This window comes from Saccopteryx bilineata, chromosome 7 (assembly GCF_036850765.1).
Source record: "Saccopteryx bilineata isolate mSacBil1 chromosome 7, mSacBil1_pri_phased_curated, whole genome shotgun sequence".
Lineage (NCBI taxonomy): Eukaryota > Metazoa > Chordata > Mammalia > Chiroptera > Emballonuridae > Saccopteryx > Saccopteryx bilineata.
In genome coordinates, this window is record NC_089496.1 from 84184051 (window position 1) to 84209894 (window position 25844).

At 46.9% G+C, this 25844-nt stretch overlaps 1 protein-coding gene across 3 annotated transcripts in view; it reads right to left on the bottom strand.

Annotated features, from left to right (window-relative positions):
• PIK3AP1 (phosphoinositide-3-kinase adaptor protein 1) overlaps positions 1 to 25844 on the bottom strand; it is a 124388-nt gene that overhangs the window by 33901 nt on the left and 64643 nt on the right. For all 3 annotated transcript variants that reach the window (XM_066239301.1, XM_066239302.1, XM_066239303.1), the window contains exons 3-9: positions 23999 to 24135; positions 21542 to 21686; positions 18306 to 18448; positions 18045 to 18177; positions 15717 to 15913; positions 12143 to 12332; positions 417 to 512 (exon numbers count right to left, since the gene is read on the bottom strand). In XM_066239301.1, coding sequence (XP_066095398.1) covers positions 417 to 512; positions 12143 to 12332; positions 15717 to 15913; positions 18045 to 18177; positions 18306 to 18448; positions 21542 to 21686; positions 23999 to 24135 — 1041 coding nt within the window. The remainder of the gene's footprint in view (positions 1 to 416; positions 513 to 12142; positions 12333 to 15716; positions 15914 to 18044; positions 18178 to 18305; positions 18449 to 21541; positions 21687 to 23998; positions 24136 to 25844) is intronic.

Here is a 25844-nt window from a genome sequence, read left to right on the forward strand (position 1 = left end):
TCCTTGGCCTCTGCCCCAGGCGCTAGAATGGCTCTGGTCACGGCAGAGCGACACCCCGGAGGGGCAGAGCATTGCCCCCTGGTGGGCAGAGCTTCGCCCCTGGTGGGCGTGCCGGGTGGATTCCGGTCGGGCGCATGCGGGAGTCTGTCTGACTGTCTTTCCCCATTTCCAGCTTCAGAAAAAAAAAAAAAAAGTTTTGCTGAAAGCAACTTGTTTACCTAAATGAATGGCTGCAGTGGTGGGACTTTCAGTCTCCCTGTAACAGGCTGATAGGAAAGCTCGTGAGGACAGAGTCCCTTCAGTCCTCCACGTGCCATGTTTACGGCGGTCGATCCCGGAGTGGAGCAGCCTTTGGATGGAACCAGGCCACCGTTTCTCTCTCACTCTTTTGCTTCCCACTCATAGCTGCTACTTACCTTCTAAAAATTTGCGGATCATAGAGTCCTTAGTAGTCCGAGAGAAGCCTCCTCCAGAGATTGGGTTTGATGTACTGGCCTGAAGCATTTCAACATCTAGAAGGAGGAGACTAAGAGGTTATATGTTGTTCTTCCACACAAGCAAGGAGATTTTTTAGATGAATATACAAGGTTTAACAAATCAAGAAATCTTGAACAAAGAGATTCAAGAATTCATTAATTCACCCATCCATCCACCCATCCATCCATCCATCCATCCATCCATCCACTCAATAAGAACATAGAATAAGTGTGGGTATAAAGGAGAACAACATTCACAACCTTGAAGCCCTTTCCTGGACCACAGGGCTAAAAAAGTATGAATGTAGTTTAAGTTCAAGAGTATACAATCTTGTGAATTTGTATTCTTGGGAAATGTGATATAAAGAGTTGCATAGAATTTCTCATACAAATTCACCAGGATTGTATTTAACTGGTTCCCAAAGATCAAAGTAGTAAGGAAATAGTATATCGGTGCATAATAATTAAGTTCAAACTATTTTTTTTCCCTCAAAGGATACTTTTCAACTTTAAACTACATATTTTGCTTAAGCAAGTAAGTCCTCAGTAGTTATGTCATAGGACACAGTGAGTATAACCTCTAGATAATATCAAAGCTCTACTTTTAACACAGGGCTGAAATTTGGCTTCCAAAACGCATGCTCAGAGTCATAAAGTAATACGACACTTTTGGTTTCTTGGGTTCAAGCAGAATCTGCTGCAGTGAATGAAAGATTTTCATACACAGTTTTTGTCTCTGTGGGTTTATGCTTAACAGTGAAAGTCAGAGATTAATGTGCTTTCTTATAAATAACCAATAACATAGGTGACTGAAAATTCAAGTTCTTGCTAGGTTTTTGAGGTGGTGTTATTATCATCTTGAAGTGGTATTATGTTGATAAAAGTGACTCTAATGCATTTTTTCCAAGTGTTGCCTAATGTTCCATTGTTTAAATAAACCACAATATATTTACTCTTTGTTGTTCCTGATTCCATTTTTTTTTTCTGTTCTAAACAATGCTATGGTCATGTTTTTAAATTAAGCCCATTCTTTCACATGCAAATGCCTTTTGAGTCCCGAGGTCCAAGAAAGGGCCTGAGGGTTGTGAAGCATGGGCTTGATACACTGGAGCCCGAGGTTCAAGTCCTGGCTCTGACTCTTATTAGCTCTGCATCCCTGGGCAAGTTGCTCGATATCACCGAGCTTCTATATCTCCATCTGTAAAGTGGGGATAAATAACTACCAACCTCATAGGAAGCCTGGACACACCAATAGAGACAATGCTTATAAAATGCTTAGCAACAGTGCCAGGTACTAGAGATTAGTGGTTATCATTTTCATTATAGTGAGGTAATATAGATAGTATATTGGTTTCTTGATGTTGTAAAATATTACAACAAACTTAGTGGCTTAAAACAACATAGATATGTTACCTTATAGTTCTGTAGTTCAGAAGTCTGAAATGGGTCTCACTGGGCTAAAATCTAGATTCTGGCAGAACTACATTCCTTTCTAGGACCTTTGCAGCTTCCCAGGGCTGCCTGCCTTCCTTCCTTGGCCTCAGGCCCTCCTCCTCCATCTTCAAAGCCAGCAAAGCTGGGCAGAAAGCTCAGCTGAGCCTTCTCATGGTGCCACTTCTGATTTCTTCTTCCACTTTTAAGGACCCTGTGATTACACTGGACCCACACTGATAATCCAGAATATTCCCTTTATCTTAAGGCCAGCCGATTAGCAAACTTCATTCCACCTGAAATTTTAATTCCCCTTTGCCATGGAATCCAGCATATTCACAGATTCAGGGACATTATTCTGTTTACCACAGACAGGTCCAAATATCAGCACAGCCAGCCTGGGAGGAGGGGCCAGAGACTAGGGCACACTCCATGCAAGCCAGACCATCGTGCCCACATGGGACTCAGCAGTCCCGGCCTGATATAGGCGCTGGCCGCTGTTGATTCTCTGGAAGTGCACTGCCTTATATGAATTACGTAAAAGTAATTTTATTTCCACCTGTATTTTAAATAAAATGATTCTTCTTATACTGATTTGAACATAAAAATCTTTGAATTAGACCAGGAACAGCAAATACATATATTGGCCTTCATGTCCTTACTTTATACTCAAGACAAACATTACTAATCAATCATAGCATTGTTCTGGCCTCAAAATTCTTCTCAACACAGCTCCCCAGGCACTCAATACCAGTTAGCTGACATTGGCACATGAAATTATTTTTACAACACTATTGCCATCCCCAGCAATACTACCTTTGTCATAACAAAGAAAAGAATAAGTACTTAGTTGTTGGAGTTAATGAACGATAGGACCCCCTAAAACAGGGGTCCCCAAACTATGGCCCGCGGGCCACATGCGGCCCCCTGAGGCCATTTATCCGGCCCCCGCCGCACTTCCGGAAGGGGCACCTCTTTCATTGGTGGTCAGTGAGAGGAGCATAGTTCCCATTGAAATACTGGTCAGTTGGCTGATTTAAATTTACTTGTTCTTTATTTTAAATATTGTATTTGTTCCCGTTTGTTTTTTTTACTTTAAAATAAGATATGTGCAGTGTGCATAGGGATTTGTTCATAGTTTTTTTTATAGTCCGGCCCTCCAACGGTCTGAGGGACAGTGAACTGGCCCCCTGTGTAAAAAGTTTGGGGACCCCTGCCCTAAAACTCTCAAGTTGACAACCTCGTGTATATTAGAACCCAGGCTTACAGTGAGTCACACCTGAGCGACTGAGACATGGGAAATTCTGGAGGTGAAGGGACAAAGGACAGTTTGTAAAAGGAAAGCAGAACAATAAGTCCTTGCATTCCTGGATGCTCCGGGTGTGTACTTCTGATCCCAGCTACTTAACCTGCACCACCTGTCAGTTAAAAATAAACTGAAATGTGCTGAAATCTGCTGGTCCAAGGAGAAAGTGCGAAGTTCTATCATTTCAGTGTAGAGGAAAAGAAAGAAAAAGAAAACAAGGAGACTCTGGGATCACAGTGTCCCCTGGGAGGAGGCAGCTGCAGAGGTATCCTGTGCTTTATTTAAGGAGTTGATCAGCAAGAACCTGCTCCTGGGAGAGAGAAGCCTGACAGATGAGAGAAAGCCTGGGCCCGCACTTAATTGGGGAGAAAGTCAAGAGCAATAATGAACTTGCAAAGAAGCCTATATGATACTTCTCATGGGACACGAATCCAGTTTACTTAGCTGCAATAGAAACTCCACCCAGATTATGTGTTGTTAATTTAATATCAAACCTAATCTGGCTACATAATACAGTCAAATGACAGATACTAAGAGACTATTCTTCAGGAAAGGCTCTCAAACCCTGAAAACAGGCCAAAAGAATTTTTTTTCAGTAAGTATTTTTTTGTGGCTAAAAAAAGAGCCTCAGAACCAGGAGCTGTGTGATCACACCTTTGAAGGTAACCTGAAACTTGATCGGTTCCACTTACACCTAGGCGGAATGGATGCTTTGATTGCCCGTGTCAACGAGAAAGTCCAACCTTCTCACACCCGAGTGGAGGAGTAATGGGAAGGAGACAGTAACACACATAGAGAAAGAAAGAGAGAAAGAGGCAGGGGGTGGGAGGTTGGAGTAGGAGAGAAACAGAGAAAGACAGATGAGAGAGGGGAGAGCAGTCTGAAATTAGAGGGACCGAGGAGCGTTGGGCAGTGAAAAAGCAAGGGCTGAGAATGAAAAGCTCAGGAAACGCAACAAGTTAGCTTTTTTGGCTTTCTTACGTAGGCGAGGGCTTCAATACAGTACTCCCGGCAAGCACGGAGACTCTCTGCCGAGGAAGGAATCGGCCTATGGAGTGAGTTCCTGGTGGGGCGCAGTGGCTACCACAACCTGCTAAGTCACCCCCCTATTCCCCACCTGCACAGCTGCCCTCTCAGGGCACCGTGTCCTTTTCCTCCATGGCACCGCCACGGTCCGTAGTTATAGACTTAGCGGTGCGGTGTGTTTGTTTAATATCCAGCTCTCCGGCTGCAAGGGAAGCCCTGGAAGGCAAGGATCACACGGCTGGCTTGTGTACTGACTCCTCATCGCCTGGCACAGGAACTTAAACACACGAGAGGTTTGATGAATATTGTGGAACGAATGAATGTGTGAACGCGTAAACTAATGAGGAGTAAACGATGAATACCTGGTATGGAAGTGTTATCTGGGCATCTCCCAAGCTGAGGAAAGAGCAGGGCAACCCAGGCAGCAGATGCATAAGCAGATGTACAGGGACATGACAGAGAAGGCTGCTTCCCACCCTGCAATGTCCCACACTTGGGGACATCTAACAGATGTCTCGCTACCACCTATCAGGTAAGTGAAGTCTTTGCACTGGAATATCAACAAACTATTCCACACCACAAAGTCTAGGATCACTTCTTATTTTCTAGTACTCTCCAGTCAAGAAATAGTGAAGCATCTATCGTGTGCAGCACTGGGAATAACCCATGCTTCCTAACTGAGGTTGGAGTGGGTAACCAGAGAGGCGTGTACATAAAGCAGAGAGCACAGTGATGGCATGCAGGGCCCCGAGGAAAGAATGGCCCACAGCTGGGCAGGTCCAGAGGGGGAACAGGTTCATTGCTGCTGATGAGGATTTTATCATAATAACTTTAAAACATTCAAGCCAGTGGCCTGACCTGTGGTGGCGCAGTGGATAAAGCGTTGACCTGGAAATGCTGAGGTCGCCGGTTCGAAACCCTGGGCTTGCTTGGTCAAGGCACATATGGGAGTTGATGCTTCCAGCTCCTCCCCCCTGTCTCTCTCTCTGTCTCTTTCTTTCCCTCTCTCTCTCCTCTCTAAAATAAATAAATAAAATAAAAATTAAAAAAAAAATAAAGTAGGGAAATAACTTAAAAAAAAATAAAATACTTATTAAAAAAAATAAAAAAATAAAACATTCAAGCCAGTATGCTTTCACTACATGCCTATATCCCCAATACAATTCCTTGTATATTTGAAGGATAAAAAAGCAATAGAAAACAGGAAGTGCGCCCTGACTCCCTTTGCTCCGCTGTGGGGGCACTTTCAGCCCCGGACAGGACAGGAACAGAACGAGTTCCTTGCTGGTAAGACCTTATGCCTTGCACCCCGCCCCACCGCCCCTAAAGTATTTCTTGGCTCTACTAGCCACAGCCTTCCCAAGGTGGGATGCAGGAGGATGGCAGTGCCTCCGTGGCCGCAGGAAAGACGACTCTTGAGGTAAAAGGGCACAGACAGAGAACACGGCATATTCCAGAAGCAAAGCAGCAACTTAAACAATTTTGTTTATAAATGCTCCTGCAGCTGGCTCACACCTGACATGGCTGGGCTGCAAAGCCTTTTACTGTGCTTAACTGTGCCCCCAGCTTGGAGGGCACCCAGCTTGCAGAGAGGGACTGTATGTAATCAGAGAGCTCAGATAAAGAAAACACCGCTGGAGATGATCTGTTACAAAGACACCAGTTACCAAGGAGGTTGCTATGGGCTAAGTCAGCTCTCTGCCACACACAAATTTGAGCCACAGAAGTGGGCGGGCGGAGGGAGCAGGAGCGCAAAAGAAAAGTTCAAGGCAGGAGTCACATGAAGCAGAACAGCCTCTGGGATGGCTTAGAGTGACTCCTGAGAGTTTAGTTTCTCAGAGTGAGATATCACACCTTTCACCTTTTGCTCCTTTGTCCTTCGGAAGAAAGACAAGCCTCTGAGATATTTAAGCAAAGCTAAATCCACCAGCAGATTAGCTCGGACACAGCTGGACAAGGGTATGCCAGGACGAAGGTGTTCCTGAAATGGCTCCCTGGGCCTCAGTACTCAGAGCCTCAGGCAAGTGACCGGTCACTAGGTGAGGCTTTCCATTCAGAATGTACTACCTATGTCAAAGGGCCACCAGAGCCACCATCTCATCCTCTGAAGGCAAGGAGAGGCAGAAGAACTAAAAGTGAAAAAGATTAGTGAAAATACCCAAAGAGGGGTGTGTGCCTTGATTTTTATTTAGTGGTTGCATAAGCTTGAATACATCAAGACATTTTTTATATAGTAAGGTAAGGACATTGATGGTTTAAATCTGTGGGATCTTGCCTGACCAGGTGGTGGCGCAGTGGATAGAGCATCGAACTGGGATGCAGAGGACCCAGGTTCGAGACCCCAAGGTCGCCAGCTTGAGCGCGGGCTCATCTGGTTTGAGGAAAAGCCCACCAGCTTAAACCCAAGGTCGCTGGCTCCAGCAAGGGGTTACTGGGTCTGCTGAAGGCCCGCGGTCAAGGCACATATGAGAAAGCAATCAATGAACAACTAAGGTGTTGCAATGCGCAATGAAAAACTAATGATTGATGTTTCTCATCTCTCTTTGTTCCTGTCTGTCTGTCCCTGTCTATCCCTCCCTCTCTCTGACTCTCTGTCTCTATAAAAAATAAATAAATAAAATTAAAAAAAAAATCTGTGGGATCTTGAACAAAAAATTCTCAAGAGAATTGGGAGCAAAGTTGAGAATTTGATAACAGAGACATATAGTTGCCACCTGGTGGCAGCATATCAAAAGTCAAGACTGAGTGTGTGGAGGTGTGTGTGTGCAAGTGGGTGTAGGCTTGTATGTGTGTGTGTGCCCGTGTGTGCATGCATCCACACAAATTCATGGGGAAGAAAAGATTGAAGTGGAATCATAAAATGTCAGGGTCAGAACCCAGCCCCCTTCATTCAACATTGTGAGTTTTCCTGATAATCTTCCTACTTCAGTGGCTGTTTTGGATTCCCTTTGGAGAAGAGGGCCTCGTTACTCCCCTCTCCAAAATTTATGTAAGAAGCAGATTTGTCCCAACACAGTTTGATGACCTCTAAAGCAGTGGCAAGGAGCTGACCTAAAGCCTGCACTCCCTGTTTGTCCTGAGAGCAAGTGAAAGAATGAATGAGGGAGAGAACCCTAAATTCCTTAATGTGGTATTTTCAGCCCTCAGGTAGAATGCTAAAAAAGGCGACACTGACAGGATGTGAGGGCAGTGTAGCTGTGACATCGGTCTCCCCACTGGTCACCAGGGCTGATCTGGCTGGCTAGACGGGTGTCCCCTTCCTCCCTCACCGCTCCATGCGCGCCCCTCCCGAAGCTGCACGCTGGGTCAAAGAGGACGGACGACCCTCCCCGGTAGAGGAGAGGACCGTTCTTCGGCCAAGGGGATACGAGTAGCTGCGCTCCGCTGCTGGCACCCCAGACAAGCTACCGAAGGCAGCACTGATAAACCCGACTACTGAGACCTTCAGAAACAGCTCCTTTCTAAGGGCCTTCCCCAGAGCTGGCAAACGCAGACCCTCGAAGGACAGGCCGAGGCGGTCAGTCCTCCATCCCAGGGCGGGAGCAGGCAGGTGTGTCCCTGGGAATCTGCAGACCCAATCCCTGACCCAGTTCTCCCTCAGGGGGATTTGAGTAAGTCACTAAACCTTGGAGCCTTGGGTTTCTCCTCTGTAAAATGGAGAAACTCTATCTACCAAGTCCAAGGACAGTCAGGTGAGATAACAGAGATAAAAGCTGCCTGTTGACCTGACAGCTGCTTCAAGTTATCAATGTACTGGGTCACGCTGAAAATATAGATCTTATATTTATCTCTTTGTCCTGCTTATTTATGAACGAAACTACCTTCTCCCCTAGGTAGTAAAATGAATGGTTCCTCTCCAGATACAAGTTGCTACTTCTTCTGGGGCCAGTGGGTGAGTGCTCATTCTCAAGACTAGATCACAGAGACAGAATACAAACCAAACCATGCTGAGAACTGGAAAATCCAGAGTTTATGCGATCAGGCAAGTGAAAAATGCAGTTGGTTTCCTGTTCCCATCCCCAAAGCCGCCAAATTCTACAACCTGCTCATCACTGGCCTCCTTCTAGTTCTGCGGCAGCCAGAATTGCCCTGGCCCCAGGTAACTTTACAAGTTCCCAGCTGACCACGAACCAGGCTAGTTGCATGGCACTCTGCCGTCTTGGGGATTGTTGGAGAGGCTTGCTGCTCCTGCCACGAGGAGTAACGGAATGGCTGCCCTTGGCGTTCCCTGCAGCCTTTCACTTGTGTGGTGGGGGAATGGCACGTGGCGGGACACTCAGGGGGTAACAGGGGTTAAGGCTGTCTGTCCACACCAAACTGCTAGTTAAGTGGGGGGACTCGCCTGACCTGTGGTGGCGCAGTGGATAAAGCGTCAACCTGGAAACACTGAGGTTGCCGGTTCAAAACCCAGGGCTTGCCTGGTCAAGGCACATATGGGAGTTGATGCTTCCTGTTCCTCCCCCTCCTCTCTCTCTCTCTCTCTCTCTCCTCTCTATAATGAATAAATAAAATCTTTAAAAAATTTTTTTAAAAAAGTGGGGGGACTCTGTCACTGTTCAAGCGACTTACGTAAGGACACAGGGTGGACGTGATGATGCATGGTCTCTGGCTTCCCAAGTAGGTAGCACTTGTTCTCCAAATGTTCTTTTATGAAGGGGCCTCTGGCCCAGATTGACCCCCGTTGTCTTCCCAACACCCAGGAGAAGCAAGTAGGTGAAACAGAAGATGCTCCAGCCCTGGCCGGTTGGCTCAGCGGTAGAGCGTCGGCCTAGCGTGCAGAGGACCCGGGTTCGATTCCCGGCCAGGGCACATAGGAGAAGCGCCCATTTGCTTCTCCACCCCTCCGCCGCGCTTTCCTCTCTGTCTCTCTCTTCCCCTCCCGCAGCCAAGGCTCCATTGGAGCAAAGATGGCCCGGGCGCTGGGGATGGCTCTGTGGCCTCTGCCCCAGGCGCTACAGTGGCTCTGGTCGCAACATGGCGATGCCCAGGATGGGCAGAGCATCGCCCCCTGGTGGGCAGAGCATCGCCTCTGGTGGGCGTGCCGGGTGGATCCCGGTCGGGCGCATGCGGGAGTCTGTCTGACTGTCTCTCCCTCTTTCCAGCTTCAGAAAAATGAGAAAAAAAAAAAAAAAAAAAGAAGATGCTCCAGAAATGCTCGCTGGGTACATGGGGATGGACAGACGTGCAAGAGCAGGGGGCGTCAGAGGCTGTGACATAAGGTGCTGTCTGGGCTGCAGAAGGAGCAAGCTGGGCTGCGGTGCTAGATGGTTTTTCTAAAAGGAACCAGGACTAAATTTGTGGCGTTAGATGGAAATTTCTGGCACAGAATAAAGAATACGGTCCTAGAGACAGAGAGACCTGGGTTCAAATCTAAGCTCTCTCACCCATTAGCTGGGAGAGTGTATAACCTCTCTGTGCATCAGTTTCCTTGTTTGTAAAGTATAGGTTATTAAAGGCATTCTTGTACAGTGCTGTAAGGATTTGGTAAAATAGAGGATTTGGACTGTGGGGATGACACCCTCTTTCCTCACCTCCCTGCCAGGTCATGACTTTAGGGAAGAGTGCCCATGAGTCCTTCCAGTCTTCCCAGTTAGAAGGGAGCTTCTACTGTTCTTTCCCTCTTTCTCCGCCAGACCTCAGGGAAGCAGCCAATCTGACGGCAAGCACCTAACAACCAGTGGACCACACCTTCTAGGTCTGGGTTTGCAGGGTCAAAGGTGCTGCTGGTGTCAGGGTCTGCCTCTGGCCCTCTGACGCACCCACACCTCCAGTTCCAGGGCACCCTCTAGGTGCCTGCTCTTCTATTCATGGATAAGAGAACCAGGTCCACCTCCCTCTGGGCCCCAGGCCCTACTGTCTTCTTCTTGGGCTGTGCAGGTTGGCAATACTCAATCTAGCCCATTCCAGAAAAACTTTCATCAATAAAGTTGACTCGTTGATGGATATTTGGTCTTACCTTTCTTAAGTCTGTTACTCAGAACAGGGGAAAGGAGCATTAAGTGTTAGGCAGCGTTTCAGCATGCTTAGTATTGGACAGCAAACAGAGGTAACTTATTAAGAAGGTTCTTAGAGGGCCGGCGGCAGACATGGTCCTCCTGCTTCAACCCTCGTAGTGCACTGGAATCAACATTACCTAGACCAGTGGTTCTCAAGGGCACGGCACTGCCCTCTAGAGGAGGTTTGGAAAATCTATGAGTATTCTGCGTTGTCACCATGATGGAGGGACACTACTGGCATTTAACAGAACAAGAATGAAAGATACTAGACACCCTGCAATGTGTGGGGCAATCCGGCACAAGGAAGTGTTTCATGTCCCTCGTGGCTTTTAAATATTTCCCTAGACATACAGATAGGTTAAAAAACTGCTTATGATACATATATATATATATATATATATATATATATATATATATACACACACACACACACATGTGTGTATTTGTACATTTGTGTGTATATGTATCTGTGTAATTTTTTTATTTAATATTAGAAGGCATAAGCAAAAAAGACAAATATACCCACCAAACAATTATGAGTGCTATATTAGTTGGTTGGGTGGAATCAGTCATATAGACTTTTTTTTTTTAATTAAGTGAGAAGCGGGGAGGCAGAGACAGATTCCTGCATGAGCCCTGACTGGGATCTTACCCATCAAGCCCCTGATGGGGTGATGCTCTGCCCATCTGGGGCCGCTGCTCCATTTTTCAGCAACTGAGCCATTTTAGCATCTAAGGAGAGGCCATGGAGCCATCCTCAGTGCCTGGGTCCAACTTGCTCAAACAGTTTGAGCCATGGTTGTGGGAAGTGAAGAGAGAGAAAGAAGACAGAAAAGGGGGAGGGCTGGAGAAACAGATGGTTGCTTCTCCTGTGTGCCCTGGCCGGGAATCAAACCCGGGACTTCTGCACGCCAGGCCGACGCTCTACCACTGAGCAAACCGGCTAGGGGAGATTTACTTTTAATAACAACTCAATAATATATGATACTTCTGGGGTCTTTTGTAAGTTTTGTAACTTTTTATAAGTTTTTATTACTTTTACTATTGGAAGAAAACAATTACTATAACCAAAATTGGGCAAAATTTGTTAAGCAATTTATAAGAAAAATCATCCTACAGTTATGACATTTTGAAAATAAGTTTATTATATATTAACCCAATAAAATCAGGTTACCATAAAAAAAACCTACTTATAATTTTTTTGAACCCTGAAACCAAACTACTTCACATATAAATACAACTTGTATTTTTGCATGGTTTTAATATGCACTGAATTTTACAGAAGTTATTATGAAAATGGAGAGCAGGGCGTGAAGGATCAGTCACCTGTTAGGAAAGTTCAGATTCAGATACTAGGGTTGATGGCAGTAACCGAGTCCCCGACACAATACACATGTTGGTCAGCCTTTGCGGTCATGACATTGGCAGTGATTCTGAGCACAGGTGTCCCGTATCTGACTATTTCATTACGTCCTCACATGCAAGCATGCTTGAGAATTTCTTCTTCTTTTTTTACATCAGTTTTATTTTATACTTATAGTTCTCTTTTATATTTCCACTAGGGTGTATATGTGATTTCTAATATATGAAGCTCACGTTAAGGTAGTCAAGGGGGCATTCATTGCAAATCACTTGCCATAAAAAGGACCCGTGAGATAGATGGACAGGGCTGAAAGCCACTTCAGCTCCTTGGATCAGCAAGCAATGCCTTTACCAGCTCTGACTTCCAGGCCCTGGCTTAAACTTCCTAGTCACAGAGCAGCCAGAGCAGAGGGAGTTTGGAGAAGGATTCTGCTTGTCGCAACACAGATCTAACTTTGTGTAAAACAGAATATTAATCCCCACCAGAATGAAGAAAGCTACTTGTCAGCAGAAAGACGGAAGCAGAACTGCGCTGCAGTACTTACAGAGGTCTTCGGTGGCCGCCGGGACAAAGGTCGCCATCGACTCGTACAGTTCCTCATCACAGCCGGGGTGGAGGGAGCATTTCATGAGCAGGTCTGTGGAAAGGTGGGCCATGGACTCGTACACAGAGTCAGCCTCCTCCCCTTGCATCAGTTCCTCTTTGATGTGACTCTTCAGCATGTCCACAGTTTCCTGAAAGACAGCCCAGACACCCTGAGACACCCTGAGTGGGGCTGTGAGCAGCAAAGCGAAGGTTCACACGGGCAAGGGCGTGGGTACGTCTGTATTTCCCACCACACTGAATGCTCCTTGAGGCCAGGCTCCAAATCCATTTTTTGTTTTGCGTTTTTTGGTTTAATCATTTTTCTTCCCCCAACACTAAGCACACAGTCACACACACCAGAGACACTCATTAAATGTCCAATGACCAGATGATACAAATTTGCAGCTTTCTCATGAGCGCCCATTATGTGTCGGATACGATGCTAGGCATCTGACTGCACATGGTATGTCCCTCTTTCCACCACTGCTTTGAGAAAGACATAATATTCCCTAGTTCACAGATAAGACAACGAAAGCTCAGAAAAGCCCAATGCCTTATCTACACAAGGGCCTACAATCCTGGCTTCTGACCTTCTCTCCACACCCTAGTGGTTCCTCAGAAGGGAACACATGACACAGGAGGGTGTAACCCTGACTGACTAGCCCCAGGGAAACTCACATGGGAGGATGTGGGACATGGCTATGGTGCTCCTGCACTTCTGTGGAGTCAGAGGTCCCTCGGGAACCCCAGGAACTCGGTCTGTTCCTCCCCACGGGCTTCTCCTGAGTCCTCACAGCGCCTATCTCCACAGTGCCCCTTCGGCTTTACAACCAGGGGCTGGTTGAATCCAGGGTATGGCACCTGCACAGCAGAGAGCTAGCTGCCTATATCAGCTGCTGGAAAACTGGAAATTTTTCTTCTTCCTTCGAGCCCTGATTTTTTTTCCATTACTATATTTCCTATTTCTCTTTATTCAAGAGATGTTTAACTTCTAATGCTTTTGTTAACAGTACCAGCCTCTAATTGTGTTTTCTTCCCCTTAGAATTATTAATTATGTTTAAAATATTTGTATCTTGTTTGGTATTATTGCATGTGGAGATCTGTAAAATTCTGATTTTAAAATGCAATTCACAAAATATAGGGAAATTAATCCGAAATGATTAGAGAAATGTCTGAAACATAATAAAGTACAAAAAAAATAAAGATTTTACTTATATATTTTCTGTGTTATATTTGATCTTAAAATTAAGGCTGTTGCCCTGGCCGGTTGGCTCAGTGGTAGAGAGTTGGCCTGGCGTGCAGGAGTCCCAGGTTCGATTCCTGGCCAGGACACACAGGAGAAGCGTCCATCTGCTTCTCCACCCCTCCCCCTCTCCTTCCTCTCTGTCTCTCTCCTCCTCTCCCGCAGCCGGGGCTCCATTGGAGCAAAGATGGCCTGGGCGCTGAGGATGGCTCCATGGCCTCTGCCTCAGGCACTAGAATGGCTCTGGTAGCAACAGAGCATCGCCCCCTGGTGGGCAGAGCATCGCCCCCTGGTGGGCATGCCGGGCGGATCCCGGTTGGGCACATGCAGGAGTCTGTCCAACTGCCTCCCCATTTCCAACTTCAGAAAAATACAAACAAACAAAAAAAAAATTAAGGCTGTTACCTGTGTGCCCAGGAGGAGGCCGTGCTCTAAAGTCAGGCCATGGCCCTGTCACTCCGTCCCAGGTGACTGGGAACCAGAGAGCTGCCTTCTCCGAAACCTCTGCACAACTTCTCCTGGTAAAAACTCTGGTGTGTCACAACCCTTATTTCCACACCAACCCACAAGAATACCCATTTTCATCACCACTGTCCCCAGAGAGCTAATCTGCTCTCAACATTCTGTGTTGGTTTCTTGATAAGACCCAAGGAGTGGACCAGGTGGCAGCTGTGACGTGTTGGTGACTCAAGCCTGGAAATTGGTTTTGATGTGGTGGAAAGAGAAAACGGGACAGTTTTTGGAGGTCATGAACAACACACAGGGACAACCTTTCGGTAGCACTGCTAAAGACGCAGTGGTTGAAGAGATTAGTCAGAGAACAGAGATGGTGTGAGAAACGTGAAGCAGATTAACTTCAGTGCGCAGGGGAAGTGCATCTTTCAACCTCATGCAGAGAGGAGAACAAGCCCCAGCTCTAACAGCAAACTCATCCTAGGCACAGTTACTCCGCCTTTCTAAGCTCTTTTTCTCATTTGTTAAAGGGAGATAACAAGATTGTCAACTTCAAAGGATTGTGGTGAGGATTAAATGAGATCATGAATTTGCCAACGAAATAAATTCAATACGTAGCAGTAATTACTATGAACACAGTATTTAAAAACTATTGGCATAAAATGAAATACTCCATTTTGCACATTTGTGACTTCAAAGTCAAGCTGAGTAAATGCTCCCAGACGGTGAGCAGCTGAAGCCTCATTTATGACAATGATGCCCCAAACAGGCACTCAGGCTATTCTGTTCATTCAACATACTTTATTACCCCCAAACTCGGGGAAGATCCCTTCGTACACAATGGTGAGTCATTGCCCAAGACTGTCAAATACAGAGCAGAGAGTTAAGTTTCTGGGGTCGTGTCAGGTTCACTCCTGTCTGGAGGTAGAGAGCAAGACAGGACTGTGTTTCTTGTTCTTTCTGAGGTCACAGCCCCACTCAAGAGGCCGAGCTAGTCCCACGTCCCCACTGTGAATTGTGAAGATGGAGGAAAACCAGAAGAGGGCGGAGTCAGGGAGAGCAGCTGCCTCCAAGACAATGGAAGCAAAACCGGGGCATGGAAAGCCTAGCCAAGGGCTGAGATCACATTCAGAGAAGGACCCAGAAGTCACGATCTAGGAGGATCTGGGGTCCAAGACCAGATGAGCAGAATAACTGGGCATATCCACCTTAAGACAGGCAGAGGCTCAGAAAGAAAGAGATGGATGTCAGTGGAAGGTAGGACCTCACTCGTGGGCTTCCTGAAACCTCAGGTGCAGAACTTGGTAGCGTTCTCTGCTAAGGGAGGAACCAATCCTAACACAGTTTGCCTGGGCCTGATGGTGGGGGAGGTAGCTGGGAGTGTCCCATCAAGGTGCCTTGGAAGAGAGTGAGGAGGTGACTGGGGAAGAGGCATCAGCATCAAACCTTCAGCAGATTCATTCCATAAACATCTCTTTAAATTCTTTGAAGGTGGACCTCAGGGCTTTATCTACCTTCTTTCTGTTTATTCTCAGAAGAATCTTATGGGTAGAGCTATTATTATCTCTCTTCTGCATATTAGGAAACCAAGAGAGAAAGAGGACACATGATTTTCCCAAAGCCATATGGCTGACAAGTGTGTATTAGTATGAGAGCTTGGACCCAGGTCCATGGAACTATGGGGCTCATTTCTTAAGCCCACACATACTGGCCCCGCTGGAAGAGGCCCACAAGGACACGCTAGAGATAAAATCCAACCAAGTCTTTGGTGAAAAGGTTGCCCTAGGACCACATAGTGCATTTTCAATCCTGGGGCCTCTCCCACCTTGACCTTACCACATACTCGTCGATGAACTGCCGCAGGTCCCTGAAGCCATGTTTCTCAGCAATGGTGTTGGGGTAATGGCCGTGCTTGTTGGCCACACTGTATGCTTGTAGGGCTCCCGGACACGTGAGCAACAAGGCAGTGAGGTTCTTCAGTCCATACTTTGCAGCAAAATGCAACAAGGTGGGCAGCTCCTCATCCCTCTGATCTGAAAAATTGTCAAGGAAAACTTAATGGACATAACAATGAAGCAGAGGGCACCTTTGTTCTGGGATACGAAGCTGGCATGCCTAGTGTGGCTTCCAGAAGGCACTCTTGGCTGATGATCTAACATCTGACAGCTTCCTTCAGAGCATCACTGAAAATTATGCCCACAGATGACAGAAGAAATGACATATAATTAATTAACAAATATAATAATTAGTATCTTATTCTTCTTTCTCTAAAAGGATCAGAGAATCCTGAGAAATAATACTAATTCAAAGTGCTGATTTTCTGAAGGTGCACATAGCAGCCACAGGAACTATGACACAACAGGATCTCTGCAAATTCCAGGGTACCTTAGAGCAATTGTTCTGTGCTGATTAAAAGAAAGAAGCCAAGCCTGACCTGTGGTGGCGCAGTGGATAAAGCGTTGACCTGGAAATGCTGAGGTCGCCGGTTCGAAACCCTGGGCTTGCCTGGTCAAGGCACATATGGGAGTTGATGCTTCCTGCTCCTCCCCCCCTTCTCTCTCTCTGTCTCTCCCTCTCCTCTCTAAAATAAATAAATAAATAAATAAATAAATAAATAAATAAATAAATAAATAAAAGAAGCCCATCTTCATAGCTCTTATTCCCAGTTTCATAAAGTATGTCAAGTAATCCTGAGTGTTATTTAGACTTTCCCTGGGCCTTAGTTTTGAACCAGAAAGTATTTCCAGACACTACCAAAGGGACCTAGGAGGGTTCACATGAAGATATTCAGTAAGTTCCTTGTTGAAAACAGGTTTTAAATGTTTGTATAAATGCATGTGAACCCTAGGATGTATGTTAACCTCTGATTTCGTGAGAAACAAAGTGCTCCTGATAGTAGTCACTGGATCCTCATGACCCCTTTACCTACTAATATCTGAATGCAGCAAATTAAATTCAACCAAAAAAGAGACATGCTTGTTGTAGAGCTGAGGGACAAATCATTTTGTCTTGTTTTCATAGAAGTTTATTTCTTTTGGGTTTATAGTAATATATATCTACAGAAAAGTAAACACATATATGTATTTATACATACATATATTTGGTTTTTTTTTAATAAGACAAACTTAGCTTCCTGTTCACCAGGATATAATCTTTGGATGAAGGACCTGAAAATGTCCCCAGGATCTGACATTGTCAGGCTATGACATACTCCCTCCTGAGTCCCAAGTTTAAGAATAGAGAGAATGTTAACACCTGCTGGAAGTGATGCAAGAACACTCCACAGCAGGAAAACGGGGAGAGACAACAGGAGACAGCCCCCAGGAGAAGGTCGTAAAGGGACCATAACCTCATCTTGTGGCTCTCTTAGGCTATGGAAGGATGGAACACAGGCAGAGGGGATCCAGGATGCGGGTCCCGTTGTGCAGTGCAATTATGGCACGAAGAAAGAGGGGTGTCCACAGGAGCACCATAACTGGCATCCTATCCTGTCCAGCAGGCCAGGCACCATCCCCGTGCAAGTGGTTCTTCCAGCCTTGTCACGTGTGCACACGAGACTGCTCCTCCCTCATCGAACAAACATTTGTTTCGAGCCTACAACGAGCCACCGGGCCCAGTCCCAGCCCTCACTGACTAGCAAAGCAGAGGAGCGCTAGGACAGTGGATACCCAACATGCTAGGGGAGCCCACAGCAAGTGGGTGGAATCCACTGAGGGTTCGAGCAAGTCTTTCCGGGAAAGTGCAACCTAAGCTGCTACAGGAAGGCAAACGGAAGTTAGCCAGGTGAAAAGCAACCGAGAAGGGCAGGAAGAACTGTATTCCCAGGAGTCAAGGCGGCAAGAGGCAGGGTGGAATTCTCATCAGGTGAAGGGTTCATACCTTCCACAGAGCAGAGCACAGGAGCCAAGGGAGAGAGGGGAAGGAAAGAGGTGGAGACAGAGATACGGCAGGAGCCCCTGGGAAAAACTGTATGCAGATCAAGGAGTTTGGAATTTACAAAAGGTTTTTAGTAAAGGGGTGAGGTATCCAGATTTGTAATTTAGAAGAATCTCTGGCTAGCCAGAGAAGAATAAATCTTTCTCGAAGGAAGGGTTGACTGGACGCCAAACCAACCAACTGGAATTAACCCACTGACGGTTTCCTGAGGTTTGACTGCTGACTTACTTGTCATCATATCTTCCTCTTCCAGCTGGTTGATTCCGAAGAGGTGCAGTCCACTTGCAGGGATGTTGCTCTTCAGGGACTCGGTGAGCAGTTTATCCAGGGTCTCGGTGTTGTAGGGCACGATTTTAAAGGCCTGAATGCAAAAGCTGAAGATGGTCAGGTTCTAAACCAAGCTATCTCCCACCCTGCGGATTCCAGGCTGATAACCACGAGTAGAAATTACATATCCAGAAAACTCAGGTTTCCTTTTGACGTCCTTACCTGACACATGAACTCCACCGGATCCGCAGCACTGGACAATAAATGCCCGATTTCTTCCATGTCAGTGTAATAGCTGATAATGGTTTCACATACCACTAAATCCCCAGAATAGATCTTCAGAGAAACGTTCCCAGATGAAAGGTCTGAACAGAAGAAAAGATACTATAAAAGCGCCCAGGAAGAACAAGTGTCCAGGAAAAAGTGCTCATGGATACATTTTAATGGTGAGGAAGTGAACCAGGGGCTGGTAGACAGACCATGGCGGTGAGCTGGGGTTAGGGAAGTGAGAGAGAGGGCACAAGGGGAAGACGGCAGCCTACCACATGACAGGGCTCCAAGAGGAATTATTCTCATTGGGTCTGCAATTTAATTTTAGTATGATTTGCACGTTTTATTCAGTACTATAGGTTCACTGCCACAATACACAGGAAGAAGAATTGAATTTAAAGCACTTTATACAAAGGCCAGTGGTTGCCAGAAGGTAGGAGGGACCCTGGCAGGTGGAAATCCATACTTCCGCCACACCTGGCCAGTAGAATTGATTCACTGCTCTGCCGTCATTACAGTGAGCTCTCTCCCTACGCACTCTCTTCTGCACCACAGGAAGGGGTTTTGAGGGGAAAAAAAAATTTAAAATACACCAACCACAAAGATTCAATTCACAAAAGAGGAAATGCGACACTCAGAACATGAAAAAATATTCAAACTCACTAGTAATCAAAGAAATGCATATTAAAACAATGGGCTACTTTTAAAACACATCAAATCAGCAAAAGTATTTAAAATGATAACACCTAGTGTTGGTAATGGTATAGACAATAAACATGATAGTAGCAATTTTCAGGAAGCAATTAAGCACTATTTTCCAGGATCCTTAAAAGTACCCATTGTAGGCCCTGGCTGGTTGGCTCAGTGGCAGAGCGTTGGCCTGGCGTGCGGGGGACCCGGGTTCGATTCCCGGCCAGGGCACATAGGAGAAGTGCCCATTTGCTTCTCCACCCCCCCCCCCTTCCTCTCTGTCTCTCTCTTCCCCTCCCGCAGCCAAGGCTCCATTGGAGCAAAGATGGCCCGGGCGCTGGGGATGGCTCCTTGGCCTCTGCCCCAGGCGCTAGAGTGGCTCTGGTCACAGCAGAGCGATGCCCCGGAGGGGCAGAGCATCGCCCCCTGGTGGGCAGAGCGTCGCCCCTGGTGGGCGTGCCGGGTGGATCCCGGTTGGGCGCATGCGGGAGTCTGTCTGACTGTCTCTCCCCATTTCCAGCTTCAGAGAAAAAAAAAAAATACCCATTGTTTTAGGAATTCCATCTTGAGGAAATAATCTTAAATACAAAAGGGGGAAAAGACCCTACTAGTATAAGGATGCTCAATATTGCATAATTTAAGACAACAAGGCAATAAGTAATCAGAAATTACATAAATAAGCAACAATGAAGAAATGAAAAATTAAAAGATGAGATTTCTTTTCAACTGAGTATCACACAGCTTTAATAACTATGGTTATAAGATACAAAACCCATACAAGGAACTGGTTTTATAAATTATGGTATGTCTATAAAATGGAGCACCTTGCAACCATTAAGCACCATGCTGTCAACAGGCGTCCCCAAACTACAGCCCGCAGGCAGCATGTGGCCCCCTGAGGCCATTTATCCACCCCCGCCACACTTCCAGAAGGGGCACCTCTTTCATTGGTGGTCAGTGAGAGGAACACTGTATGTGGTGACCCTCCAACAGTCTGAGGGACAGTGAACTGGCCCCCTGTATAAAAAGTTTGGGGACCCCTGCTGTAAAAGAATATTTACGTATGTGGGAGACACTCATAGATATTTTCCAGGTAATGGATGTGGGCTATGGGACAGTAGCCATGTACACAGATGTGAGAAAACACAGAAACCTGTGATTTTCCTTGGGATGGGTATATGGCTAATATTCTATTTACTTTCCTTTATGATTACTATGTTCTTCAAGTTTTCTGTATTGAACACACATTATTTTTATAATATAAAAAAATGTGTTATAAAGTTGAAAGTTACAAAGTCCATGTAATAGCATGGGGGTAAAGGGATGAGGAGAGAATAAATATAAGATTATTATTATTTTTTAATCTTTTTTTTTTTTGCACTTTGAAACGGGGAGGCAGTCAGACAGACTCCTGCATGCGCCCAACCGGTATCCACCCAGCATGCCCACCAGGGGGCGATGCTCTGCCCATATGGGGCGTTGCTCTGTTGCATCCAGAGCCATTCTAGCACCTGAGGCCGAGGCCACAGAGCCATCCTCAGCGCCCAGGCCATCTTTGCTCCAATGGAGCCTTGGCTGCGGGAGGGGAAGAGAGAGACAGAGAGGAAGGAAAGGGGGAGGGGTGGAGAAGCAGATGGGCACTTCTCCTGTGTGCCCTGGCCGGGAATCGAACCTAGGACTCCTGCACGCCAGGCCGATGCTCTACCACTGAGCCAACCGGCCAGGGCCTAAATATAAGATTATATAAAGAAAAACAGAATATTAGGTAATAGATACTACTGAAACAACCATGTTTTTAAAAATTGTGAACAAATGTCCCAAAGACTAAATGGTAGTATAATGACTTTTTCTGACTTTTCTCTAATTTCCAAAATTTTTATAATTTCCGATTTTTTTTTAATTTTTTTAAATTTATTTATTTTTTACAGAGACAGAGAGTGAGTCAGAGAGAGGGATAGACAGGGACAGACAGACAGGAACGAAGAGAGATGAGAAGCATCAATCATTAGTTTTTCATTGCGCATTGCAACACCTTAGTTGTTCATTGATTGCTTTCTCATATGTGCCTTGACCGCGGGCCTTCAGCAGACTGAGTAACCCCTTGCTGGAGCCAGCGACCTTGGGTTCAAGCTGGTGGGCTTTTCCTCAAATCAGATGAACCCACACTCAAGCTGGCGACCTTGGGGTCTCGAACCCGGGTCCTCTGCATCCCAGTCCGACGCTCTATCCACTGCGCCACCGCCTGGTCAGGCAATTTCCAAAATTTTTAATACATTAACTTTATAATGATAAAAATTTTAATAAAGCCATTTTCTCCTCCATCATACATAGATGATTCTGCCATTCCTGTTCCTTTAAATAGAACATGACAACCAGATCCAAATTTTGGCTGTCACTTTGCTCAGTTGCTGAACAAGGGCAGGACAAGTAAAAGAAAGCAAGAGGGGCCTCCTCCCTAACATGACGCCTCCTTTCTGGAGGGGCGTGGGGCTACTTACTGGGAGCCTTCACAGCAACGGTGTATTCATTCTCCAGCCTGGCTTCCACTCTTACTGAGGGAGAGTCCTCTGGAGAAAATTCTGCTTCCGTCGTCACTCTCTCATCCAACTTACATCTCATAATGACGTAGACAGTGGTTTCTGCCTGGAACGGGAGACCGGTCATTGTCCTCTCTCTCATCTAGGTCCCCTACTAGAGTGCTGAGCCAGAGGGTCTCCCAGCTCCCTTAGCTCCGGGCCTTTATCTCCGGGAGGCTGTTCTAGATCAGGGTGGGGTCTGCAGTCCAGGGCTCGGTAGCCACTGTGTGCTGTGGGTCCCAGGATACATTACAAAACCAAGAAAGAGTACACATTTGTAGGCCTTTATAACAATTTGATGGAGTAATCTTATGTACATTGAACCTAAGGGTAACAATTTTAAAACCTGGAGCTTATATTTTATGTCTTATCATTTCATTTTTTTAAAGCATTTCTTTTTCATTGTATTTGATAAAAAACCTCAGTCTGTGGCAAACTTGGAAATTTAAAAACAAAATTTTCAAAAGATTCTTCCCCACAGATAGCTGGAGAAGCACTGCTCCAGACTAGCCTTGCTACCCAAAGCGAGGCCACGGGACAAACAGCGTTGGCTTCCCCTGGAAGCTTGTTACAAATGGCTCAGGCCCTACCTGGACCCACTGAACCAGAGCGTGCATTCTACCAAGACCCTGAGTGGCTCATGCACCTCACAGTGTGAGAGGCACCAGCCTAGAGAAGCCCTCTTGTTCTGCAACTAAATGCTGTTCCTGGAAGGACAAAAATAACTTACGGGGGGGTTAATTTTCCAAAGGCACTGAGCAACCTGAATAGCGATTTTGCCGAGCCTGCCAAATGTAATTATCTTGTTTTACTGTGCTGGGGAATGGTCCTCCAAGGCATGGGACTGGTAAGGACAAGCCCCCCTTTTAAAAAAGCCATGAAAAGGGGACATTTCTGGCCAAAGCTAATCGCCTAATGTTCATCCTAAGATTCTGCTATTAAATCCTCACAGAGCACTTCTTGACAAGGGCTGTGATTTCACAACAGGCAAGGGAGGCATGTGACCCTGGCTCCTGGGGGCTGCTGAGGCTGAATATGAATGTGTTTGAATATTTGTGGTTAACCTGACTCCTGCCACAGGCCCAACCCTGATCCACCTGCTCCTGCTCCCAGGGAGCATGTGGAGCCAGACAGAATGAGTGTGTGTCCACTACTGACAGTCAGGATCTAACCACAGCCTAGATGTTCCAGGACCCAGAGATCCAGAGTAGGCAACAGGGCGTAACCTGGGTCAGTGGGAGCCAGGATGGGAGAATGAAAGCCTGGAGGATCAGGCAGGCCTGTGAAGGGCATCGTTCTTTAGTGCCAAACCCACCACCAATAGGCACTCGCCAGCCTGATCTCGGAATGAGGCAGGAAGGAGTATGGAGCGAACTGGGAGATGCAAGCTCCGTCTAAAGGGCTGCTCGGCCCGGCCAGTCCTCTCAGACTCTGAGTCAAGGAAAGCTGCAAACACGATTTTCATGCCTAACTTTTAAGACACTGAGCAGTCCAAAATAAACATTTTTGGGTTCAATCCAGCCCAAAGCAGCAGTTTGAACCCTCATGCAGGGAGTCCTCGCCTTGTCACCTCAGGCTGCTCGGAAAAGCACTCACAAAGTCAAGGGACCTGGTATTCCCCATTGCCACAGCTCTTCCCCGTCTAATATCAAGGAGCCCACAGTGGCAAACTTAGCAAAGGGCGTGTATCCTCAGGAAAGCACTTCGCTGCTCTGAACTAATATTACACATTGTTCACCAGGGAAGGAACGACCATGAGAAACTATCAATACTACGGTAGAATTCCAATGGCAGTGGCCCATAAGTAGTCCTCACATGCAATTCGCCAGTTAATTTATGTCCCACCCTTGAAAATGATATCCACATTATGCTTAGGCATTAATCTTACCCCTTTAGCCAACAAATATTGCGAGCAAGTTTACGCCACTAAGCTCCATGGCACTCATTTGGGCCATACCAGTGACCAGCTGATGGAGCAGCAAGCTCTCAAATGCCTCCTGTCTCCTGCCTCCCAGCACTATGCTGACGTCAGCAGGAGCAGAGCTGGGCCTCTACCTCCACGGGCGGCACGAGCGTCTTGTCATGCTCATATCTACTGGTCTATCACATGTTCTAAGTTTTGGATCCATGAACTAAAAGTCTCAGATCGATGGCACATATAATCCTGGGCTCCTTTGACTTAAAGGAATGGGGTGTACCCAAGACCGGGGCACTGGGTTCCCCGGGAAGCTACTGTACAGGGGAAACCCCACAGGAAGGCTAGGATTACACTGAGGTTCAACAGGAGGACCCTGTTCCCTTTATCCCAACAAATGCATCCACTGAGAAGCCCGACAGCCCCCGTTCTGACATCGATCCACCAGCCCCAGAAGCGCTTACCCCACAGCGAATGCGGTCTGGCTGCACCACCATCAGGTTCCCAGGTGAAGTTTCCAGCGGCAGGCTCTGCTGCTTCAGGTTGGCCAGGACCTTCTCGTCCTCTGTCTCAGTGTCGGTGACTGAGTCGCAGCCAGAATCTATGAACAAAGAACACCGCTGAATGGGACAGAAGGAAGGAGAACTGATGGGTATGTTCCACACCACGAGAGCCCCAAACATTACTAAATAGGAAATGGCTCTGAATGTTAAACAAATACAAGCTGAAGGGAGTGACTCAGGAAATCGTGAAAGAGGACCTAATAGGGAAAAGTCAACCACCATGTAGGCCACAGGGCAGGGTGACAGCAGGGGGATGATGGTAGAAAGGAAAGTCTGAGGCAGGCTGCTGTCTGAGGCGGGCAAGTCGAGTCTCAGCTAATACGCTTCCAGAAGATTTACCTCTGGACTTCTTGCAGGGCTGGCTTTGGTGGTTGTGAGGAAAGGAAGTCCCTTCTTTGCAGGTGGGGTCAAGAATGGGCTGTCCGGCCCTGGCCGGTTGGCTCAGTGGTAGAGCATCAGCCTGGCGTGCGGGGGACCCGGGTTCAATTCCCGGCTAGGGCACATAGGAGAAGTGCCCATTTGCTTCTCCAACCCCCTTCTTCCTCTCTGTCTCTCTCTTCCCCTCCCGCAGCCAAGGCTCCATTGGAGCAAAGATGGCCCGGGCGCTGGGGATGGCTCCTTGGCCTCTGCCCCAGGCACTAGAGTGGCTCTGGTTGCGGCAGAGCGACGCCCCAGAGGGGCAGAGCATCAACCCCTGGTGGGCAGAGCATCGCCCCTGGTGAGCGTGCCGGGTGGATCCCGGTCGGGCGCATGCGGAAGTCTGTCTGACTGTCTTTCCCCGTTTCCAGCTTCAGAAAAATACAAAAAAAAAAAAAAAAAAAAAGAATGGGCTGTCCACTTAAAGGTCATCTTTTGAACATCAAGTAAAGCCTGTCCAGGAAGCTACAGTTGGTGATTCCTCAGCGTCATGGCTAGCTAATGCACTCCCTTCAGAGCAACAGTGAAAAGCAATCGTTTTCAACAAACCTGAGATCAGGGTAACCATGTTCCAGATCAATATCATAGCCAATGTATCTTCCGTGAAAAGATTAGAGCATGCACTGATGCAGATGTATGAGTCATGGCACACATGAGATGATGCTGAGACAGTGTAAATGGAACCCACCAGAACTCTATGGCCTGGCCCTTAGCCAGGGTCCACCCACTGATAGGTTGGCTACCTGTGCAAGATTCTGCATATGCATCTGAGTGTGTCTGCCTACACTTTTCTGGAGATAGTTCAGAAATTTAATCAGACCTTCAAAAAGAGACAAACGTTCAAGAATGGGTAAGAAGGGGGGGGGGAGGCTCTGGCTATTGGCTCAGTGGTAGAGCATCGGCCCGGCCTGTGGACATCCCAGGTTCGATTGCCAGTCAGAGCACACAGGAGAAGCAACCATCTGCTTCTCCACCCTTTCCCCTCTCCCTTCTATCTCTCTCTTCCCCTCCCGCAGCCAAGGCTCCACTGGAGCAAGTTGGCCCAGGTGCTGAGGATGGCACCAGGACCTCGCCTCAGGAGCTAAAATGGCTCCAGTTGCAACAGAGCAACAGCCCCAGATGGGCAGAGCATCACCCTCTAGTTGTTTTGCCGGGTGGATCCTGGTCAGGGCGCATGTGGGAGTCTGTCTCTCTGCCTCCCCTCCTCTCACTTAAGAAACACACGCACACAAAGAAGAGAGGGAAGATTTAACATCACTTTCATGGGCTTGCTCTTCTGCACTCTTAATCCACTTACAGAGCCAACCAAGTATGTTAGCCACTGAGAGGA